At 39.8% G+C, this 21,040-nt stretch overlaps 1 protein-coding gene across 2 annotated transcripts in view; it reads left to right on the top strand.

Annotated features, from left to right (window-relative positions):
- Positions 1-2,649: 2,649 nt before the first annotated feature.
- The window catches only part of LOC143742462 (shaker-related potassium channel tsha2), a 30,237-nt gene continuing 11,846 nt past the window's right edge, over positions 2,650-21,040 (top strand). The window contains exons 1-2 of one of the 2 annotated variants that reach the window (XM_077235332.1): positions 2,650-4,337; positions 5,614-5,827. In XM_077235332.1, coding sequence (XP_077091447.1) covers positions 2,851-4,287 — 1,437 coding nt within the window. In that variant the 5' untranslated portion in view covers positions 2,650-2,850 and the 3' untranslated portion in view covers positions 4,288-4,337; positions 5,614-5,827. Of the gene's footprint in view, positions 5,828-21,040 lie in introns of both variants that reach the window. The other variant, XM_077235331.1, reaches the window with a different exon arrangement.

Below are 21,040 nucleotides of genomic sequence, written 5' to 3'. Positions count from 1 at the left end.
ATTATCTAATTTGGATAATCTTTTCACTTTTATTTGGTCTCTGTCCCAACTTTTTTGGGGTGTGTTGCAACCATCAAAATCAAAAGTTGTTCATATTTACAAAATACAATTATGTTGGTCACTTAAAAAATCGGAAAACGTTTCTTTGTACTGTTGTCAGCTAATAAAAGGTTATATAGAATGAACAAATCACAGATTCTTGATTTTATTGCATTTTACAAAATGTCCCTACTTTTTCTGATTTGGGGTTGTATTTTAACGATGTCTTTAATAAATTTTCGGGGCTGGCAAGTTTCAATCCCTGAAGAAGCCTATGGAGGAGTGATCCAGCTCTCAGATTTCATCAAAAATATCTTAATTTGTGTTTTCCGAAGATGAACGAAGGTCTTATGGGGTTGGAACAACATGAAGGTGAGTAAATACTGACAGAATTTTCATTTTTGGGTGAACTAACCCTATAAACCACACTTTATGTACAACTACATATGAATACTCATAAGATATCCATAATTTCATTAACTGATATAATGTTAAAGTAAAAAAAAAAAATATATTAGCCATGATTTACTCACCCTCAAGTCATCCTAGGTGTATATGACATTCTTCTTTCAGACGAATGCAATCAGAGTTACATTTAAAAAATTGTCCTGGCTCTTCCAAACTTTATAATGGCAGTGAATGGCCGTTTCTGTTTTGAAGTCCATAAAAGTGCATCTATCCTTCATAAAAGTGCATCTATCCATCATAAAAGTTCTCCACACGGCTCCGGGGGGCTAATAAAGGCCTTCTGAAGCAAAGTGATGAGTTTGTGTAAGAAACGTTTGTTTTAATGATTTTTAATACTTTAACTAGGCTACCAAAATCTGCCTTTGAATCTTAAAATGTACCGATAACCACCACAATAATACAGGTGGCACAATAGAATGCCACATGATTAATCAGAGTTGATAATATGCGGCCTGTTCACAAAACATGGTCAATACTTGTGCACAGTCTCATACATACAAAGACAAAATACCATCAGGGTAACACACATGGCCTTAAAATAATGCAACACACATTACCTAAATAACAGAAGATGTAAAAAAAAAAAAAAACTAATGTACATTGATAAAAATAACAACACACAATTTTTATAAAAATGTAATCATATGTGATGTGTAACGCATGGACTTCTGAGAATGTATTTTTACTGTTCTTTTTTTGAAACCTTAAATTATATGGTAATTCATAGTTTTTACTTGCAAACAAATTTAACATTATTTAGCAGTAAAACAACATGTAACATGATGTTAATCCATTTACAGTTTTTCACCATATACTGTATGGCAAGGTGACTTATATTTAACCAATTAACATGTTTTTAATGTTGTACTTTAACAGTATTTTTCTATAAACAATTACAAACATGTTTTCCAGTGTACAGCTTATACCAGTTTATGCAGTTGTGCTAGTTTTGTGGTTTGCAGTTGCAAAAGTAACAATAGGGTTGGGAGGGTTATCAGGGTTGGCAAATCAATTGGTAACACTAGAATACTGTTCCATCGTTAATGAAACAATGACACATGAAACAAACGAGTAATGCAATTTTAACACTCCAGTAACTACTATCAACTAACAATAAACTCTGATTAATGAATTAGTAAGTAACAGTGCTCAGTCGAATGTGATAGGTCATTATTAGCTAATCAATAACTAATATTTTGTCATACCTTTCAGAGGACTACTGATAACTACTATATACAGGTACATAAATATCTTAAATAATACATAATATATAAATCATTCTAAATTGATGGTACTGGTAACCAACTAGTAATGACTCAAGTATTACCAAACCCCTCTGAAGGAATTACTAACTATTTGGATCAGTATTCTAAAGTGAAAAACATGATAACTCCCTAATAATGACTGAAGTCATTGTAAGATTTTGAGTTTTTTGTAAGGTTTTGGATAGTAATTCCTTCCAATGGATTTGATAACACTAGAGTCATTATTACTAATGTGTTACCATGATCTATTATTCACTTTATAATACTGATCCAAATAATTAGTAATACATTCTGAAGGATTTGGTAATACTTGAATCATTACTAGTGGTGTTATCATGATCTTCAATTTGGAACTACTTATACATTATGCATTATTCAAGTTAATTATGAACCTGTAGGTTATATACTGGTTATCAGTAGTCCTCTGGGAGGTATTAAAAAATCGTACTGATTAGCAAATAGTGAACTACCACATTCAACTGAGCTCTATTACTTACTAATTCGTTAATCTGAGTTTCTTGTTAGTTGATAGTAGTTACTGAAGTGTTAATAGTGCTTTACTTATTTGTTCATGTGTAGTTATTCATTAATCAAGGAACAGAACAGTATTCTATTTTATTTCAATTTAAAGTATTGATTTAGTGTAAAAGTCAACATAAACATTTATAGGCATACTCAAATAGAAATATGGCACAAAAAATATTAACACACATCTTGAATGGTTACTAGTGAAAATGACATACATAGTCTCAATTGGACTCCTTACAAATAGACTAATGAAAATCAAGCACCTGCAACATATAATATGAATTTGTTTAAAGGAATAAATGCTGCTCTGGCTTGCCATAAAGCTCGTAGCGAGCGAGGGAGGGCATTGCTGATTAAAATGCTGTGAATGTGACAGCCAATCGTCCAGACTGCCAGTCTCCTCTTGGGGAGGGAATGAGGAGACACCTCTGTGAGGAAAATGCGCGCGAAGTGACGCGACACGCGCCGCTCTACAAGTGATAGGACCATTTTCCAAGAACAGCGCGAGGACCGGGGCGCGAAAACGACTCGCCCATTTGAGGGGACAAACATGACTGTGGTTCCCGGGGAGAACCTCGAAGAGACTGTGGCATTGGCAGCCCTGTCCCAAGATGTTTACGAACCTGAACGGGCAGACCAGGAGTGTTGCGAGCGGGTGGTCATCAACATCTCCGGACTGCGCTTCGAAACCCAACTGAAAACCCTGGCGCAATTCCCTGCCACCTTACTCGGTGACCCCAGGAAAAGAATGCGCTTCTTCGACCCTCTGAGGAACGAGTACTTCTTTGACAGGAACCGACCGAGTTTTGATGCCATCCTCTACTTCTACCAGTCTGGGGGCAGGCTGAGGAGACCCGTCAATGTTCCCGTGGACATATTTATGGAGGAAATCAAATTCTACGAGTTGGGAGAAGAAGTCATTGAGAATTTTAAGGAGGACGAGGGCTTCATCAAGGAGGAAGAGCGACCTTTGCCAGTAAACGAGTTTCAGAGGCAGGTTTGGCTGCTGTTCGAGTATCCCGAGAGCTCTGGACCCGCGAGGGGCATCGCAATAGTCTCAGTGCTCGTCATTTTGATATCAATTGTCATATTTTGCTTGGAGACTTTACCTGAGTTTAGGGAGGACGGGAAAATGCACGAGGAGCCCCTCGCATTGAACGGAACTGCCAGTTTAAATAAACCCAATCCCTTCACAGACCCCTTCTTTATCGTGGAGACCCTTTGTATCATCTGGTTCTCATTTGAACTGCTCGTGAGGTTTCTCGCGTGCCCGAGCAAGCCAGCCTTCTTTAAGAATATCATGAACACAATCGACATAGTGGCCATTATTCCCTACTTCATCACCTTGGGTCTGGAGTTAGCCGAGCATCAGGGCAACGGCCAGCAAGCGATGTCTCTGGCCATCCTGAGGGTCATTCGCTTGGTGCGGGTGTTCCGCATATTCAAGCTCTCCAGACACTCGAAGGGGCTTCAGATCCTGGGAAAGACCCTTCAAGCGAGCATGCGGGAACTGGGTCTCCTCATATTCTTCCTTTTCATTGGAGTTATACTGTTCTCCAGCGCCGTGTATTTCGCCGAGACGGACGACCCCGAGTCGGGGTTCAGCAGCATCCCCGATGCCTTCTGGTGGGCAGTGGTTTCCATGACAACTGTAGGCTACGGGGACATGTGCCCAGTCACCATCGGTGGCAAAATAGTGGGCTCTTTATGTGCCATCGCTGGTGTGCTCACCATTGCTCTACCAGTGCCCGTCATCGTGTCCAATTTCAATTACTTCTACCACAGGGAGACCGAGCACGGGGAGCAGATGGAATACACGCATGTAACGTGTGGCCAGCAGCAACCCTCGTTTGAGGAATTTAAAAGGAGTGACAGCAAAGCGTCCCTTTCCAAATCAGACTATCAGGATTCAGAGGATGGGGATTCAGTCAAAAACACCAACTGCAGCCCGCGTAAAGCATACGCAGGGAAGCTTACTGATGTATGAATGTTGAAAGTCAATTAAAGACCCAAAGAAGCGCACCTTTCTCTGTGACTGTGAGTACATCCTCATCCCTCGCGCTGGCTTGAGTAGATATCCGATAATCTGCGTGTAACACGGACTTCTTTTGGAATCTACGATATCGGATTTTAGCTATACAACGTGATTGTTCGATTGTTTTCCAAACTGTCTTCCATTGTTGTGATCGCCGATCATCGAAGCGCGAGACGTAGGCTAGATGTAGGCGCAAAAATAAAATAAACACATAGGAACAAACATAGCGTATGCTATTATATATAAGCAAGCCCAGTTAAATCAATGTGTAGCACTTTATTCGTAGACATAGTCCACAAGTTCATTGGTGCGTAATCCGTTGGTTCTTTTTACAAATTCGGTGGCAGTGCGATAAAGTTTACATACAATTTGCTTATTTGGAGGGAAACAGTAGGACCAAAATACATACATAGGCTATATCTTGTTATTTTTTTTCTAACGAGGACAGTTCAACTGCAAGGTAATTTGAAAACGACTTACCCCAGCTAATTTACTGTTGCTATTGTTATGATATTATTTTTTTAGGCTTGCTATTTAATGTCTAACGATTAATTTTGAAATCTGAGAATCACGTGTCTCGCTTGCATTGAGAACGATCAGTAGAAGAGCAAAATCTCAAAATAATTTGAGATTATTAATAATTTTTAGGAGCATACTTTATTTTCAGGTTGTGCCATAAATCGCTGCCATTGCATTAGCATTGAAATGTTATGGCATCTTAAAATTACTTGATCATTTTATTCGCACTATGTTAGAAGTACTGCAGGGATAGACTTTTAATGATTAGAATTCTTTTGACGTAAGCTTCTTTATGTCTTCATATTATCAACAGATGCGCATGGAATGCATGAGCAGAGGCACGATTCCAACAATGTGCGCTCAATTCTGGGCACGAGGTGTTTTTTTTAGCAATACAATAGCGTTATCTAGTGGACAGAGGTGGAAACTGCAGCCTTTAATATACTAAATGTGTTTCCATAGCAACTTTCCAGACGGTTCTGGAGAAATTGGGCTATTATTGTTTACTTAATTTACTCTCATAAAATATGGTTTCTGTTGCTTTTATTATGAAACAACGACATTCTATCAGAAATCTATTCAATTATAAACCCTCAGATATGCAGGTTTACCTTCTTATCAGGGCTAGTCAAGCTAAACCAAGCTACAGAGGCTCATTCAATGTATCACGTGTGAAAACAATGTAACGATCTAAAACGACGTAGCCCACAACACTCAACGTGTCAATGGTGACGCGTCTACATTTCTGCTCTGCAACAGCATCAAGAGGGAATCACGAATTCAGCTCAAAAGGGGATTCGCTATGACGTCACTGTGAGGAAGAAAACCCCCATCTGCCTATTGGCTGGATTATCAACTCATGTTACGTCAATTCCAGACTAACTGAAAATGTTCACAACACATCAAGAACTTCTAACTTTCTGCTCCTTTCATGGGATTTTCACAATAACAAGAAGAGTTCAGACAGGATGAGGTATGTAACACTGCACATCCATCAAAACATACCTTTGTGCACGTGTGCTAAAGTGTCCATTTTAGAATTAGCCATTTGTGAGGAATATTTATAATTGTACCGGTAATATTTTAATGCCAATATTTTTCTAATAAATATAAACGGAATACTTTTAGGTTTCTATACAATTATTATTTAGCCGACCCATTCAGTGTAGCTCTAACTCTAATAATCAAACACACCTGAAGCAGTTTATAAAGGTGTTCAAGCTGATTTGAAAATAACATGGAAAAGTGTGTTGGAACTGAAGTCTCCAGGACCATGGTTGGAGACCCCTGATACAGTCTGTAACAAATAACTGTAAGAAACAAAATAAAACAAGAGCAAAAAACAAACAAACAGGCAATAAAAAAATTTATAAACTGGAAATATTGACAACTTTTTATAATAACATGTCACTAAAAACAGAAAAAGAACTGCAAACAGATAATATTTTGGAAAATATAATTGTGCTTAGACACTTGTAAATGATACACTTGTTGTATCTCCCAACATGCCTGATAAACATGATTTAAGTCCTGATGTCCTCTACAGTGGACATGTATAAAATCAATGCCCTATTCTGTAACAGTAAGTCATATTTTGATTTGAAACCCCATACCATTTTCCTGAGATGTTGATTTATGAAATACAATTTGAAAAGTAGTTGATTGAAATTATAATGACCATATATTATCATATTTCCATAAGAGTGCTACATTTAATCACTAAATTAATGTTAGTAATTTTTAAAGACCAAGGAAAAGTTGTTTTCATGGTGAAACTTAGAAACATTTGGCATCTCTGAAAATCCCTGAATGTGCTCTTTACAGGACATCCATAATAAGTCTGTGACATGTATGATGTCAGAGAAATTCACTAAAATATAATGTCCACTACAGAGGACAAAAGTCTATTCCTGTGTCCCAGGAGGATATAGAATGAGGTATTGCTCAATTTCCTTCATAAAAAATAGAGGTCTAGAATTAGAATATTTGGTTCTGTGAATGTGAATTTGGCAAGCAACAGGATCAGATATGTTTCACAAAATTGTCCTTTCTTAGATTGACCATAATCAACAAAGCACCACAGTACATACTTCCAATACATTTCACAGCCATTATACTTTTCACTCCTAATACATCCTGAAATATCTTGCTTGCAAGGTAGTACAAGTGAATTATTTTGAAAGACACCTCTTTTGTTTTATTGGTTAAGAAAAATAAACTACTCTATTATTATATGCTATAACATCACATCCTATACCATTATTTCCTGTTTTTCATGTACTGTGTAGGAAACAAGAAGCACATGACTCAATTCAATTACACAGCAATGTGACACAGGTCTATAAATATATTTATCAAAAAAGACTTACAGTATGCAAATTACAAACCTAGAATTATTCATTCTAGATCTATAACAACAAATGATAATGCAGACTTTCTGTCTGTGCTCTTTGTTCACACTAGGGGGCGGTATGTGCTTGTTTTTATCTCTTTTGTCAATACCTTTTCTGTAATATTTGACCTTAAACTAAAGCATAGGATTCAAGGAACAGTTCAGATTAAGTGTATGCTGGTGAATCTAGAGTTTATATTTTAAATAATCCCAGACAAAAATAGACAATGTGAATTATACAGTGAGAGTACAATAACATTCAATGATTTCAGGAAGAATTTAGTATTTTAGTTATTTTTTCCAAATTATCTAAACATTCTAACAACTATAATATAATATTGCATCTAATATTACATAAATGTCTGTGATATCTCTGATACGTAAGATTAATATTGCATAAAGTTATCATAAAATGTATTGGGGAACATCCAAATGTGTTCTCATGTATCAATCCAACTAGAGATCCCTCACAATCTAGTTCCATAGACAGACATTGCGAAAGAGTTTGTACATCTTTCTCCAAAACATGCAAATTCATTTTTAAATTAAATGGAGATATTATTTCAATAACAATAATATCAGTGCAATGCATAAATACTGTTTATTGATAAATATTAAGTGAGCTTGAATTCCTTGACAGGAATAAAATAAAATATCTTTTTAATATATATTTTTAAGAATGCAGGGTCAGTTGAGCTGGGGGTATTTCCTGACCCACTTAAATATTGGTGTGTTGCATTGTCCATATGTGTTTAATTTTTTATGAGGGAATGCTGGTCTGGTCACATGAAAACTAAGACAGAAATAAAAGTGACGTAGAGAAACCAACCATGTCATATTGTAATGTGTGTTCTGCTTATAGACTTTACACACACACACACACTAACACACACACACACACACACACACACACACACACACACACACACACACACACACACACACACACACACACACACACACACACACACACACACACACACACACACACACACACACTCTTGACTGTCACATTCACTTCGGCAAAGGTCATGTTATTTCAAGCTGTGTATACTTTCATAATCCAGGAAGCTTTGGCACTTAAAGTTGATCAGTGGCCGTCATGTGACTCTCATATACGTCCTCATGGCCCAGGAATATTGGCCCTAAAACCAGTAGCGGCTCCTGATCGTACATTTAGGTAGGGTATATTCTGAGTCTTAGCGTTGGTTTGTGATAAACATTTTGTTAGTTTTATATTCTAATCACTGAACACATGCAAACACACTTTTGGCAGTTAATCAGCCTGAGGGTGGCGCTATAATGCTACTTGGCAAGCAGTGTTTGGTAAGTTACTCTAAAAAAAGTAATGAATTACTTGCTACTAATTACATTTTCAACAGTGTAGTATGATTACTGTGCTAATTACTCTCTTTTAAAAAAGTATTGGATTACCAATTACTTTATAAATCCCACATCACCCTCAACCAGTTCAATAATACAAGGATAGACATGAAACTACACTTTCATTTTTTATTTTAAATAAACAATATACAATTGCATAAATTATTCGTTAACTGACCAAAGTGTTTAAAGTGAGAAGGTTACATTAAAAACATAGATTTCAACATTACATTTTGATGTTAAGTCCACTATTGTTTTTCTATAGAATTGTTCTATAGTCTATTCAGTGTTTAATGCAATTACATCAGAAGAAACTAAATTACAGAAAAAATAAGAGTAATTCCTTACTTTTCGTTATTTAGTAACTTCGTTATTTTGATTATTTAATCATTAATTACACACAACACTGTTGACAATTACACACGACACACGCATAGAACACTCTTGGATTTGCCTTAATTCACATGAGCACGTTTCAATTAAAGGATTTATGCTTTCATTCATTTGATATGTTACTCCACATAGGAAGAACAGACATGCCAACCAGTTACTGACCTGATGCAAACACATAACTGATGTGGATTGATATCGTCTTGTTCTGGAGCGAGGTTTAAGTAAAGTAACATGAAAATAAGCGGGGCAGTCTGAAATCTGCCCCAAAGGATCTCTATAAGTTTACAAATTTACATTGGATCTCACAAATTTACATTGGAAAATTGTGGGGGAATGTAGAGCTGGGGAGGCTCAGGCACCCGCTGTAGAGCTTAGTATCATTATACATGTCACCATTATACATTTCTCCATTATGTCACCTGATGGAGTTTGGGTTCCTTGCCACTGTCGCCTTTGGCTTTTGGCTTGCTTAGTTGGGGACATTTAATATTCAACAATATTATTGATCTGCCTGCACAGACGAGCCGCGGCTGCTTAATATTCTGTCTAAGGATCTGAATAAACACTGACAGGAAAAAAAAATTCTGCTGGAAAATATGGTGAGCAAGACACAATAAGAGCGACTGCATAATGCTGTTGTCATGTGTGGCACTCGTGCTATTGGCTTTGTGTTACAGCTCACAAGTGTTGAATAGCTCAGCGTGACTTTGTGACTCAAATGCAGTTGTTGTTCCAGTGCAAAGGAAACAGCTCTGGCTTTCAAAGGGGTGATATTGACATAGTTGCAGGGCAGCACAGTGTTGGTATTTCTAAGACAGCCTAATTAGGGTTTCCTCTGAACTTCTAAATCAAACTTATATGCCCGGTTTCACAGACAAGCCTTAAAGGAAAAGTTCGGTATTTTACACTTAAAGCCCTGTTTTAACATCGTTTCTGATGAAATAGAACGGTTAAGATTGAAATTTGTACAAATGCTGCTGTCCCGAGAATTTTCGGTGTATGTATTAGCACCCTCTCCACCTCAACAATGGTTTCATAGGGGCACTGGAAGAATCATTCATAAAACTCATTAAACTTTAGTTTACAAAGACGTGAAACTCATCGAGTGGTCTGGGGTGTTCACTGATATGCTCACGCAAAAATCGCTGCAAAAGATTTTTGCTACCACAGAAACCGAAAATTCTCGGGACAGCAGCATTTGTCCAAATTTCAATCTTAACCGTTCTATTTAATCAGAAACGATCTTAAAACAGGGCTTTAAGTGTAAAATACCAAACTTGTCCTTTAAGCCTAGTCCCAGACTAAAATGCATGTTTGAGCTGTTATAACTGAAAGCCATTGTTTTGTCTCAAGATGTACGTCATTAATGTTTTTATTTAAGGCACGTTTATAAAAGTTAAGACTGTGGCTGTATCTGAAATTGCCCCCTATACCCTCATTCACTATTCCCTACATTACTCCACTAATATAGTCCACTTGAAGGAGTGAATGAAACGAGTGAATTCAGACACTGAGTCCTCCGGAAGGGCTGTCGCTTTTGCATAGTTTGTGCTTGCTGTTTAATAATCATTTGAAACTTAGCAAACAGGTTAGCTCCAGTAGTAAGATAATAAGGAAATAACTCTCATGGAAACTATGTATATTTAAAAAAAACAAAAATAATCAATTAAAAAGGAATTTATACCTGAATGATATTACGCTGTAGCCTAGGGGTGGGCGGTATGACCAAATTTCTGTTTCACTGTATGACTAATTTTATTTCTCGGTAACGATATATTTCACGATATATTTATTTATGTAGTTATTCTCGAAAAATCGGGCTTTGTATAATAAATAAACCCAAATACTTTAGAAATGAAAAGGATTTCACCTTGTTTGATTTTGATTTTTCTTTTATTTGGTAAATTATTTCTTTGGTAAACTATGTTGATAGCTATAGTAAACAAAATACACTCATCAACTTTTAGATGAACTGCCCCCAACTGATTGATATTAAATACAACTCATAGGTGCAATTCAACGTTATATAAAGTGTTGCTGAATAATTTTTTCAATTTTATGTTATTGCTTTACTTCATCAATTAGTTTATAATATCTGAATATATTATATTGAACTATTCTATATTCATAATAAATTAGCTACTTCCTTTTCATTTTGTAGGATATTAGTACTAGTTATGTTTACATGTGTTCCCCTGTACATTTTTGTCATGTCTGGTTATTATACTGCGTTTTTAAGGGGCTTGTTTTGCTCTTTTTGTGATATCTGGCAACCGGTCACCTGGAGCCTTAATCAAGAGAAGTTCAGAAGTGTCAAGTTCATCAAGTTCAGAAGTTCTAGAAGGAGAGCAGCAGTATGAAAACCACACAGGAGCTACTATTAGTGTTGACTAAGTAGTTTAAATTATACACACCTCGTAACTGCGTCATTAGTTTACCATAGCCCGGTGAACACTGACACACCGCGCTCCCTCTCAGTTCGTGTGCACGCGCGCGTCTTTTGCATCAGTAAAATGTGATCGGTTCATTTGAATGTCAAGTTGTAATCACGTATCGAATCAAAGGAAGATTTTATCAGCTGGTTCAGTGGCCAATTGTTTGGAGTTAGAAATATATAACTCGCGCTGCATATTTAGTAATTTTGCCTCAGATAAAGGCTTATATATTCTCTTTAACAAGCAGGTTGTTCATTACCACGGCAACCGCTTGCGTTTCATGCTGAATGCTATTTTCGTGTTTAAAAAGTAGGCTACATAAGAGATGGAAAGATGCAGATAACTATACATTATTTAAGGTTATTTCTACTCGTTACGATATTGATATTTGAACTGATCAAGTAACCTTCATGCTTTCCCTGTTGCGAACGTGCACTCCTCTAAACTGTAGTCTATGGGTGCTGCACTGCTAGTGACTGCTGCTCATTTTTTCACGAAAATATCACGTATTTATCAACAACAACCCTTTAGAAAACGCAATTCCATTGTGGATCCTCTCGATCTGCTTTCTCCATGTTTCTTTGACAAGTCTCAGTCTCACGCACGCTGCACGTGAGTTAACCATGCCCACTTATTTACATGTCGTGGTATACATGGAATAAAATGATCTGTTACGGTTGAAATTTTCTACTGTGGTAACGATATACCGTCATACCGCCCAGCCCTTCTGTAGCCAAATGGAAAATGGATGGATGGATGCACCGTCTTCTGGTCAAACGCGGGATTTCATTTGGCGCGGATCTCTTACAGTGCATTATGGGATTGTTGGGATGGTTATATCATGTTTTTATAGTGCACTTGTGTCTTAATAACTAGTCTGACCAACTAGCAATTAGTTACGGCTAATCAGTTTTACTATTCTGATTCTAATTTGACCAATCAACATTTTTAATATAACTGACTTTAAAAAAAATGATGACCTGTCTTGAAGAAAAGAAATGAGATGACTAACTTGCAAGACTAGTATAAGCAGTTTATGCAACTGGCCACTGGCTTAATCTAAGCCTTGTCTGTGAAACCGGGCCATAGTTCTTAAACTATTTCAGTTTGACCGATGAAAGGGATAGTTTACCCATTCCAAAACTGTATGACTTTCCTGCTTCTGTCAAACATAAAATACTCTTTTGAGAAATTTTATTTTAAGTTTTATATATATATTTCTTTATTTTGTTAAGGAAATTTTGAAATAATTATTCCAGATGCCAATTTCTCATGTGTATGTTTATGAAATCAAAGAAGAAAAGAAATTTAGTGATACAGGATTTGAGATCATAAAATTATGAGAGTAATTTTATGCCTCAAGCCATCCTAGGTGTTTATGACTTTGTTCTTTCAGAGTTTTTTAAAAGAAATATTCTTGTTCTTCCAAGCTTTATAACTGTAGTAAATGGCACTCATGATTTTGAAGTCCAAAAAAGTGCATTCATGCATCATAAAAGCGATGGTTATAAAAGGGGGTTAATAAAGCCTTCTGAAGTGAAACAATGGGTTTTGGCTTTTGTAAGAAAAATATCCATTTTTAATCTTTATAAACTAAAATAACTAGCTTTCGGCTGACGGCCTACACTTATGCCAAAAGAGTAACTGGGCTTGGTGACTGACAGTAACATCTCACAGTATCACCACTGACAACACCATCGACAGTACCACCACTTACAATAACACCACTACTGTAAGTGGTGGTACTGTCGATGGTGTTAATGTCAGTAGTGATACTGTGAGGTGATACCATCAGTCACCTGGAACGTCTCGGTTACGTATGTAACCCTAGTTCCCTGAATAGGGAACGCTGTGGGAACGCCCCTGCGTGTGTTCGTCCTGAAGCATGTATGAAATCACTTCAATGGAGAGACGGAACGTCATAGGCGGGTGACGTCATCGACCAGTAAACTATAAAGCACCCCGAAATCACAACCGAGACAGCTTTTGATAGGCCTGAAGCAAGTCGATCACGGGCATGCAGAGAGTATGGCAGAACGACACAGCGTCTCGTTCCCTATTCAGGGAACTAGGGTTACATACGTAACCGAGACGTTCCCTTTCAAGGGAACTCGAGCTGCGTCAAACGTTGTGGGAACGCTAATGCCCACGTCGCCATAAAAGCAAGTGCCCGTCATGTGAAATCAGAGCACACAGAGGACGAGAGCACCTGCGCCCCTGGAGTGGAGCTGAGGTCAAGGCCATAAAACCTAACAAATGTGTGCGGTGAGGACCAGCCTGCCGCATCACAGACAACATGGAGAGAAACTCCTGACAATAAGCCTTCGGAAGCAGCCATACTCCTAGTCGAGTGAGCTCGTACAGCCAAGGGTGAAGGCTGACCAGCCGAATCGTAAGCAAGTGAAATGGCCTCAACTACCCACTTGCTCATACTCTGTTTAGATGCAGGACACTCCTTCCTGGGTGGGCCAAAGCAAACGAACAACTGTTCAGACTTCCTCCACAGGGCAGCGTTGTGAACATAAGCATCTAAAGCCCTAAATGGGCAGAGTAAATGAAGTTTCTCCTGGTCTGACGACATAAAGGGAGGAGGAAAGAAAGCCTGCAGAACTATAGGTCTAGCAACATTAGAAGGGACCCTAGGAACATAGCCCGGCCTAGGATGGAGGAAGGCCTTCACCATACCAGGCGAGAATTCCAGGCACGAGGGAGGAACCGAGAGAGCTTGAATGTCTCCAATTCTCTTAAGAGACGAAATAGAGAGAAGAAAGATAGTCTTTAGAGAGAAGAATTTCTCAGGAACCTCTTCAACGGGCTCGAACGGAGCTAGGGAGAGACCTTCTAGTACGATGGCCAGATCCCAGGTCAGCACCCTCGTGTGAACTGCTGGCCTCAGCCTCAGAGAACCACAAAGAAAGCGTGTTATCAGCGGGTGTCTCCCCAAAGAGACTCCACTGAAAGGGACATGCTAAGCAGCTAGTGCTGCCACGTACATCTTTAGTGTGGAGGGGGATAGCCCTGAGGAGAAACGCTCCTGTAGGAACTCCAGCACTGCATCCACTGGGCAGTTAACTGGGTCCAGCTGGTGTTCTCCACACAAAGAAGTGAAAAGTCTCCACTTCAAGGCATATAATTTCCTCGTGGAAGGCGCTCTGGGGTGGAGGATGGTCTCAACAACCTCAGTTGAGAGACCTGAACTTAAGAGCTGGGCCCCCTCAGAGGCCAAGCCCAAAGTTTCCACAGTTCTGGGCGGGGGCGATGGATTGACCCACTTGCCTGAGAGAGAGGTTCCCTCCTGATCGGAATCTCCAGAGGAGAGCCGATGAGGAAAAAGACACCAGGTCCGCAAACCATACTCGGGCCGGCCAGTACGGGGCTACCAACAGTAGATAGACCCGTACCGGCGAACCCTTTTCAGAACTCCTTTGAGCAGAGCAATCGGGGGAAATGCGTACAGACGTGACCTCGGCCACTCCTGTACCATAGCGTCCAACCCCAGAGGGGCTGGATGGCTTAGAGAAAACCACAGTGGACAGTGTGATGTCTCTCTGGAAGCAAACAAGTCTACCTCGGCATGACCGAAACGTTTCCATAGGAGCTCCACCACCTAGGGGTGGAGTCTCCATTCCCCGGGCCTCGGCCCCTGCCTCGAACACTGCCAACATTTCTAGACAATTTATGTGCCATGAGAGATGATGGTCCCGCCACAGACCCTGAGCAGGGCGACCACTCATGATGCCCCCCCAGCCCGTAAGGGAAGCATCAATCTTTAGCGTTACACGACGACAGGGAGCTCCCAGTACAGGCCCACGGGATAGGAACCAAGGTTCTTTCCACATGGCCACGGCGCGAAGACAACGTCGCTTGACCCTGTTCATGCAGACCGGGTTTCCCCTCGGGGAGAACCCCTTGGCCCTGAGCCACCACTGTAACGGTCTTATGTACTGCAGACCTCAAGGTATAACGTTGGACGCTGCTGCCAACAGACCTAACAGTCTCTGAAACTGCTTCACAGTGAGTGACTGGCCTAGCTTTGCTTGTTTGATGGCCGTGAGGATCGAAGCGATACGAGCAGGAGACAGGCGTGCCTGCATCGTCGTCGAATCCCAGATTACACCCAGAAAAGTGGTGCTCTGTAGCGGAGATAGCACACTTTTCTTGGCATTGAGCCTCAACCCCAGTTTCTTGATGTGAGCGAGAACGACATGTCGATGCCGAGCCACACGATCCTCTGATTGAGCTAAAATCTACCAATCGTCGATATAATTCAAAATGCAGATGGCTCTGGAGTCCGGAGCCAGAGCTGCATCCATACATTTCGTAAATGTTCGGGGAGAGAGAGCTAGGCCGAACGGAAGTACCCGATATTGGTACGCTTCGCCCCCAAAAGCGCACCTCAGGAACTTCCTGTGTTGTGGAAGGATAGACACATGGAAGTAAGCGTCCTTGAGATCTTTCAAGACAGGTGAGTCCTCGGATCTGATCTGTGGCACGATTTGTCTCAACATTTTGAACTTTAGTTGCTTGACGGAAAAGTACAGAACTAATAAAATAAAAATGGGACGCAACCCCCTATCCTTCTCTGGAACGATGAAATACCGGCTGCAAAACCCGGTGTCCCTGCTGGAGGAAGGTACATATTCTATGGCCCCTATGTCCAACAGGATTTTCTCCTCTTGCTCCATTACCAGAACCTGCTCGGGGCTCACCACGGTGGGATGAAAGCCCCTTTTGGTCTGCAGGACCCAACGAGAAATAGTTGGCAGTAGCTTCGCGCTGCCAAGAATTCTACTAGAGGTACCAGCCTCTCGAGACTGGTTCCTGGATTTAGCTTTTGCTGGGCAATCAGCCCGTCGCCCTGTAACGGCGAACCGGCAGGGAACGACTGAACTGACTTCTCTAGGGCCCTCCTCGGAGGGGGCGGGCATCCCAGGGTCACTACGTTTCCGGGTGGCACCTGAGATATGTGCTCGCCAGAGACCGCTGCGCCCTGTAACACACGAGGTGGCAGGGTTGCATAACGGTCCCCCGAAGGGAGAGGGGCACCGTAAAAAGAGGTGTTAACCGCTCTGCTTCAGGGGGGAACTGCCCTTGATGGCCTGCCCCCTCAGACCTCAGGCCTTTTCTTTGCAGCTTTTTTGGAAATAATGACGGTCCTCAGATCCGTCTTATCCCTTGAAGGCTGCTGTTGAGCGTGCTTTCCGTGTCCCCAGACTTTTTGTGGGGGAACACGGGAAGCAATATTCTGTTTTTGTGTGGCACGGTGTAAGATATGTGGCACCTGAGATATGTGCTCGCCAGAGACCGCTGCGCCCTGTAACACACGAGGTGGCAGGGTTGCATAACGGTCCCCCGAAGGGAGAGGGGCACCGTAAAAAGAGGTGTTAACCGCTCTGCTTCAGGGGGGAACTGCCCTTGATGGCCTGCCCAAACTGCGTTCGGGCCAATAGCCCCGCCCTCATTAATGACTCCTAACATTTCAGCCTGGTAAGCCTGCAGCAGCGATATTGTGTGAGGACATGCTGCAGCCTGACCAGCCGCTGAATAAGCCTTACCCACCAAAGCTGAAGTTACTCTAACTGGCTTGGTGGGTAATAATGTGGCTTTAAAGCAAGATGCAGATTCAGTGGAGAGATAGCTCGCGGGCGTCTCTTCCACCTTCGGCATTTCCCCATATCCGTGCTCTTTATATTGTGAAATAGAAAAGTAGTGTAATGATTGTGCACTGTACATTCTATATGACACAGGTTTCTTCCACGATCTCGACACCTCAGTGAGGAGATCGGGAAAAAACGGAAGGCTCAGGTGTTGATATTGTGAACGACAGGGCAGGGAGCGTTCGTTTGGCTTATCTGCTGGCGGATCGATATGTAATGTTTTGACCGCTCTTGTTACAACCTCAACGAGCTCCTCAAAAGCATGAGACTGAGGTGGCGAATCCTCAGTATCATAAGCATAAACACTAACATCATCCAGTCCCTCGGAACTGGATAGCTGTAGTGCCTGTATCGGGGTTGAAGAAACCGCAGCGCGTGCTTCCGAACCCTGTTATGGGGCATTAGATCTGTCAGGTGAAGTCAGAGATAAGGCAGAGCCCGTCTCTAACCCCGCTGACAGATCCATTCGCGAACCTCAAGTCTGAAGTCTTGAGCCTTGGGGAACGCGAGCCTGGGCGTCCTCGTTAAAAACGCCAGGCGGGATCGGAGTGTCCACAAGGGAAGCACAAAACAGTGCTCGCCCTCGAGCGCTGACCGTGCATGCTCCTCTCCCAAACGAACAACACATAGATCGTGTGTATCCCCACCCGTTAGCGCGAGCAGGGAGAAACACACTTTCTATATGGCTGTTCGCTCGCCATGTCTCTCAATATATATATATATATATATATATACTGTATATATATATATATATATATATATATATATAGTTTTTGAAATAGTGAGAAAACTCCTGCCTAGTGACAACTAAGGACAGACATAAACAGTTGAGACCATGATTTCACATATAGCGCTTGCTGAAGGCACAGAAGCTGTTGTGGTTGTGATTTCGGGGTGCTTTATAGTTTCTTGGTCGATGACGTCACCCGCCTATGACGTTCCGTCTCTCCATTGGACTGATTTCATACGTGCTTCAGGACGCACACACGCAGGGGCGTACCCACAGCGTTTGATGCAGCTCGAGTGCCCTCGAAAGGGAACTATATTTTACCTTTACTTATATAGGACTTTTTAAAATACTGATTGTTTCAGGAAAACAATGCAACAAAGTTTGTTTTGGCTGTACAGAAGATCTAGAAGAAAATAAGTTCATTGTCCAGCTTAAGTAAGTTCAGTGTTGATTCATTTCGGTTGTAAAAATCATTAGTTCATTTATCTATAAAGCAGCTCTGGAGAAAACAGTGATGTCATCTTCCAGCTCCAGTTCAGTTCTCATGTAATGGTGTCAATGTAGGCAGATCAATAATATTATTAAAAATATTAAGTGTCCCCAACTAAGCAAGCCAAAGAGAATGGACAGAATGGAGAAAAAACCTTGGAAGAAACCAGACTCAGTCGGAGAGACAGTTCTTGTTCTGGCCAACAAATGAACAGCATTACAGTCAGAAGTCAGATTGTGAATGAAACATTCACAATATTTAATCTTGTTCCATCTGGTTGAAGATCGAAGTCACACCAATATGGAGACGAGTTTTTTGAAGATCTGTGGCACTAGCTGTCATGTCAATGACGCCTTCACAGGGGGGAGTCTGGTTGACACAACCTCTGCTGACACTTTAAGGTTGCATTGTCGTTGTGCCTAGGCGCAGGTCCTCCATCTGATCTGGATACGACCCAGACCCGGCTAAATGCGGTAACCCTGGGATAAACAGATAGATTTATATCAGCGTAGATGCCATTATGGTGTAAAATATGATGTAACAAGTGCATCGGGTGACCTAGTTTACGCAGCCTAACAATAATTTAACTCTTTTGAATTATAGAAATTGATAATTGTATTGATAATAGTAGTGTTGCTATTGAAGGTTTTACTGTAGATGTTATTACTGTCATGGTGTTACTATTGGTGCCATTACTGCCAGTGGTTTTATTGTCAGTGCTGCCATTACTGAATAATGATGTTACTGACAGTTTTGTTTCTACTTCCAATTTAACTTCCTATTTTTTTCAATTATTTAGTTTAAATACTGAATGAAATTAAAAATGATAATATAATATAAAACAGTAGATTTAATGTCATCCGACCATTGAAAATAATGTGTTGCCTGCATGTTTACCCCGCCTTACCCTGTAAGACTTTCGTTCATCTGAGAGCTGTCTCACTCCTCCATAGGCTTCTGTGTAATTGCATCTTCCGGCCCAGAAAAGTTAGCGAAGATATTGTTAACCCCCTGGGGTCTAAGGTGTTTTTGCGGTCCTTGAGATGTTTTGACATGCCCTGACATTTGTGCTTTTTTCAGTTGCTTATAAACACATTAATGGCAAAGGTGTAATTACACTCTATTTAGCACAAACAGGGCTACCATAATATGTGAGCAACATGTATGTACATGTTTGTATTTTTGAGAGAATAATGTTTATGTATGGTTATTGAAGAAACTAAAAATGAAAGTTTCTGAAATAAGGCCACAAAACACATACTAAATATGTGTCCACAAGACTTTTGACTAATGGATGTTGTCGCCTAGAGTTTTTGCTTAAAAATTATCTGAAAATCATCCTGCCTAATCATTCACATAAAACAATACATTGATTTAAATTTTGTAAGAAACTTTTTGTTTGGAAAGGCAATATGCGTGGGGCGTGAATACTCTGATTCACACCTGAGAAGACAATGGCCTGCATAATGAGCCGCATAATGAGCCTTTCACACAGGTGTGTCACTGGGCCACAAGAAAGAATGCAAGGACGAAAAAAAAATATATACAGTGTATATATATATATATATATATACATACATACATATACATACTACAAAATTGGTTCACAGTTGGAAACATCTCAAATTTTATTTTTATCTTTCCACTTGTATTTTTGCTTGCAAATTGTATTATATCCCAGGCAAACATTTCTAGTAATTGTGTAGTTAATTCTGTATTTTCAGAAAGTTTTTGATATGTATCCTCTACCCAAATTTGTCACTAATAAAACACAATAAAATAATTTAAAGAGAAGGCTTATATAGAACTTTTAAGACCTTGTAAATATTTTCTTTGCTATTTCATTAAAAAGGTTACAATTACAGCAACAATTAAAATAACAATATTTCAAGTGTAATCTTTCTTTGTAAAAACTAAAGTATACATTTTATCATACATATTTCAAAGTTAAGGATTCATTAGTTTGAATAAAGCCTACATTGGAACAAACACTATAATAACATCTTAGTTGATGACTTTATTTTTGACAAAACATAATATATTTAACATATGAGCAGAAATTGGCGAACAAAAGCTTATTTGATGTGGCAGTATTCTATTTTACATTAAAAACTATAATCTATCCAAAGCTAGTCAACGAAATGTTTTCTTTCATATTTTGTCTGTAACAGGCATATCGTTTGTTGTTTTTATGATATGTTTGGGCATATAAATGTTCATTTGCAGTTTAATACGTTGCTTATACAAAGACATTTTATTTCAACATAATTCATTCGATTTTTACTCCTCTCAGTATAGCAATGTTTGGTAAAAGCTGTTCATTCATTCACACACAGACTCATATTTAAACAGTCTCTTTGCAAGCTGTAGTAAACAACAGCGCACATCTGTGCCATTCATTCACACACATACACGCGATTCATATACACTAGGATATCGCGATTAGAACAATAATAAAAAACATACTATTCTTCTCAGATGGATACATTGCTCCTCGAAATGAATTTAAACTAGCACTTCTGAGGTAAATTTCCCAGGATTATTCCTCACAGCCTCACAAGACGATGTAAAGTACTTTAATCTGATTAAATTTAGTGTGTTTTACCCGAGTTGATGTGGGCGTTCACGTCACGTTTGCATGTATTGCCTCAGATCATTTGCGTTTGAATAGCGCGCGCTCTCCGTGGGCGTGATCACATTAAAAGA

This window comes from Siphateles boraxobius, unplaced genomic scaffold (genome assembly GCF_051911475.1).
Source record: "Siphateles boraxobius isolate OS27281-9 unplaced genomic scaffold, OSU_SipBor_1 19, whole genome shotgun sequence".
Taxonomy (NCBI): Eukaryota; Metazoa; Chordata; class Actinopteri; order Cypriniformes; family Leuciscidae; genus Siphateles; species Siphateles boraxobius.
This window is presented reverse-complemented; position numbering and strand designations above follow the sequence as displayed.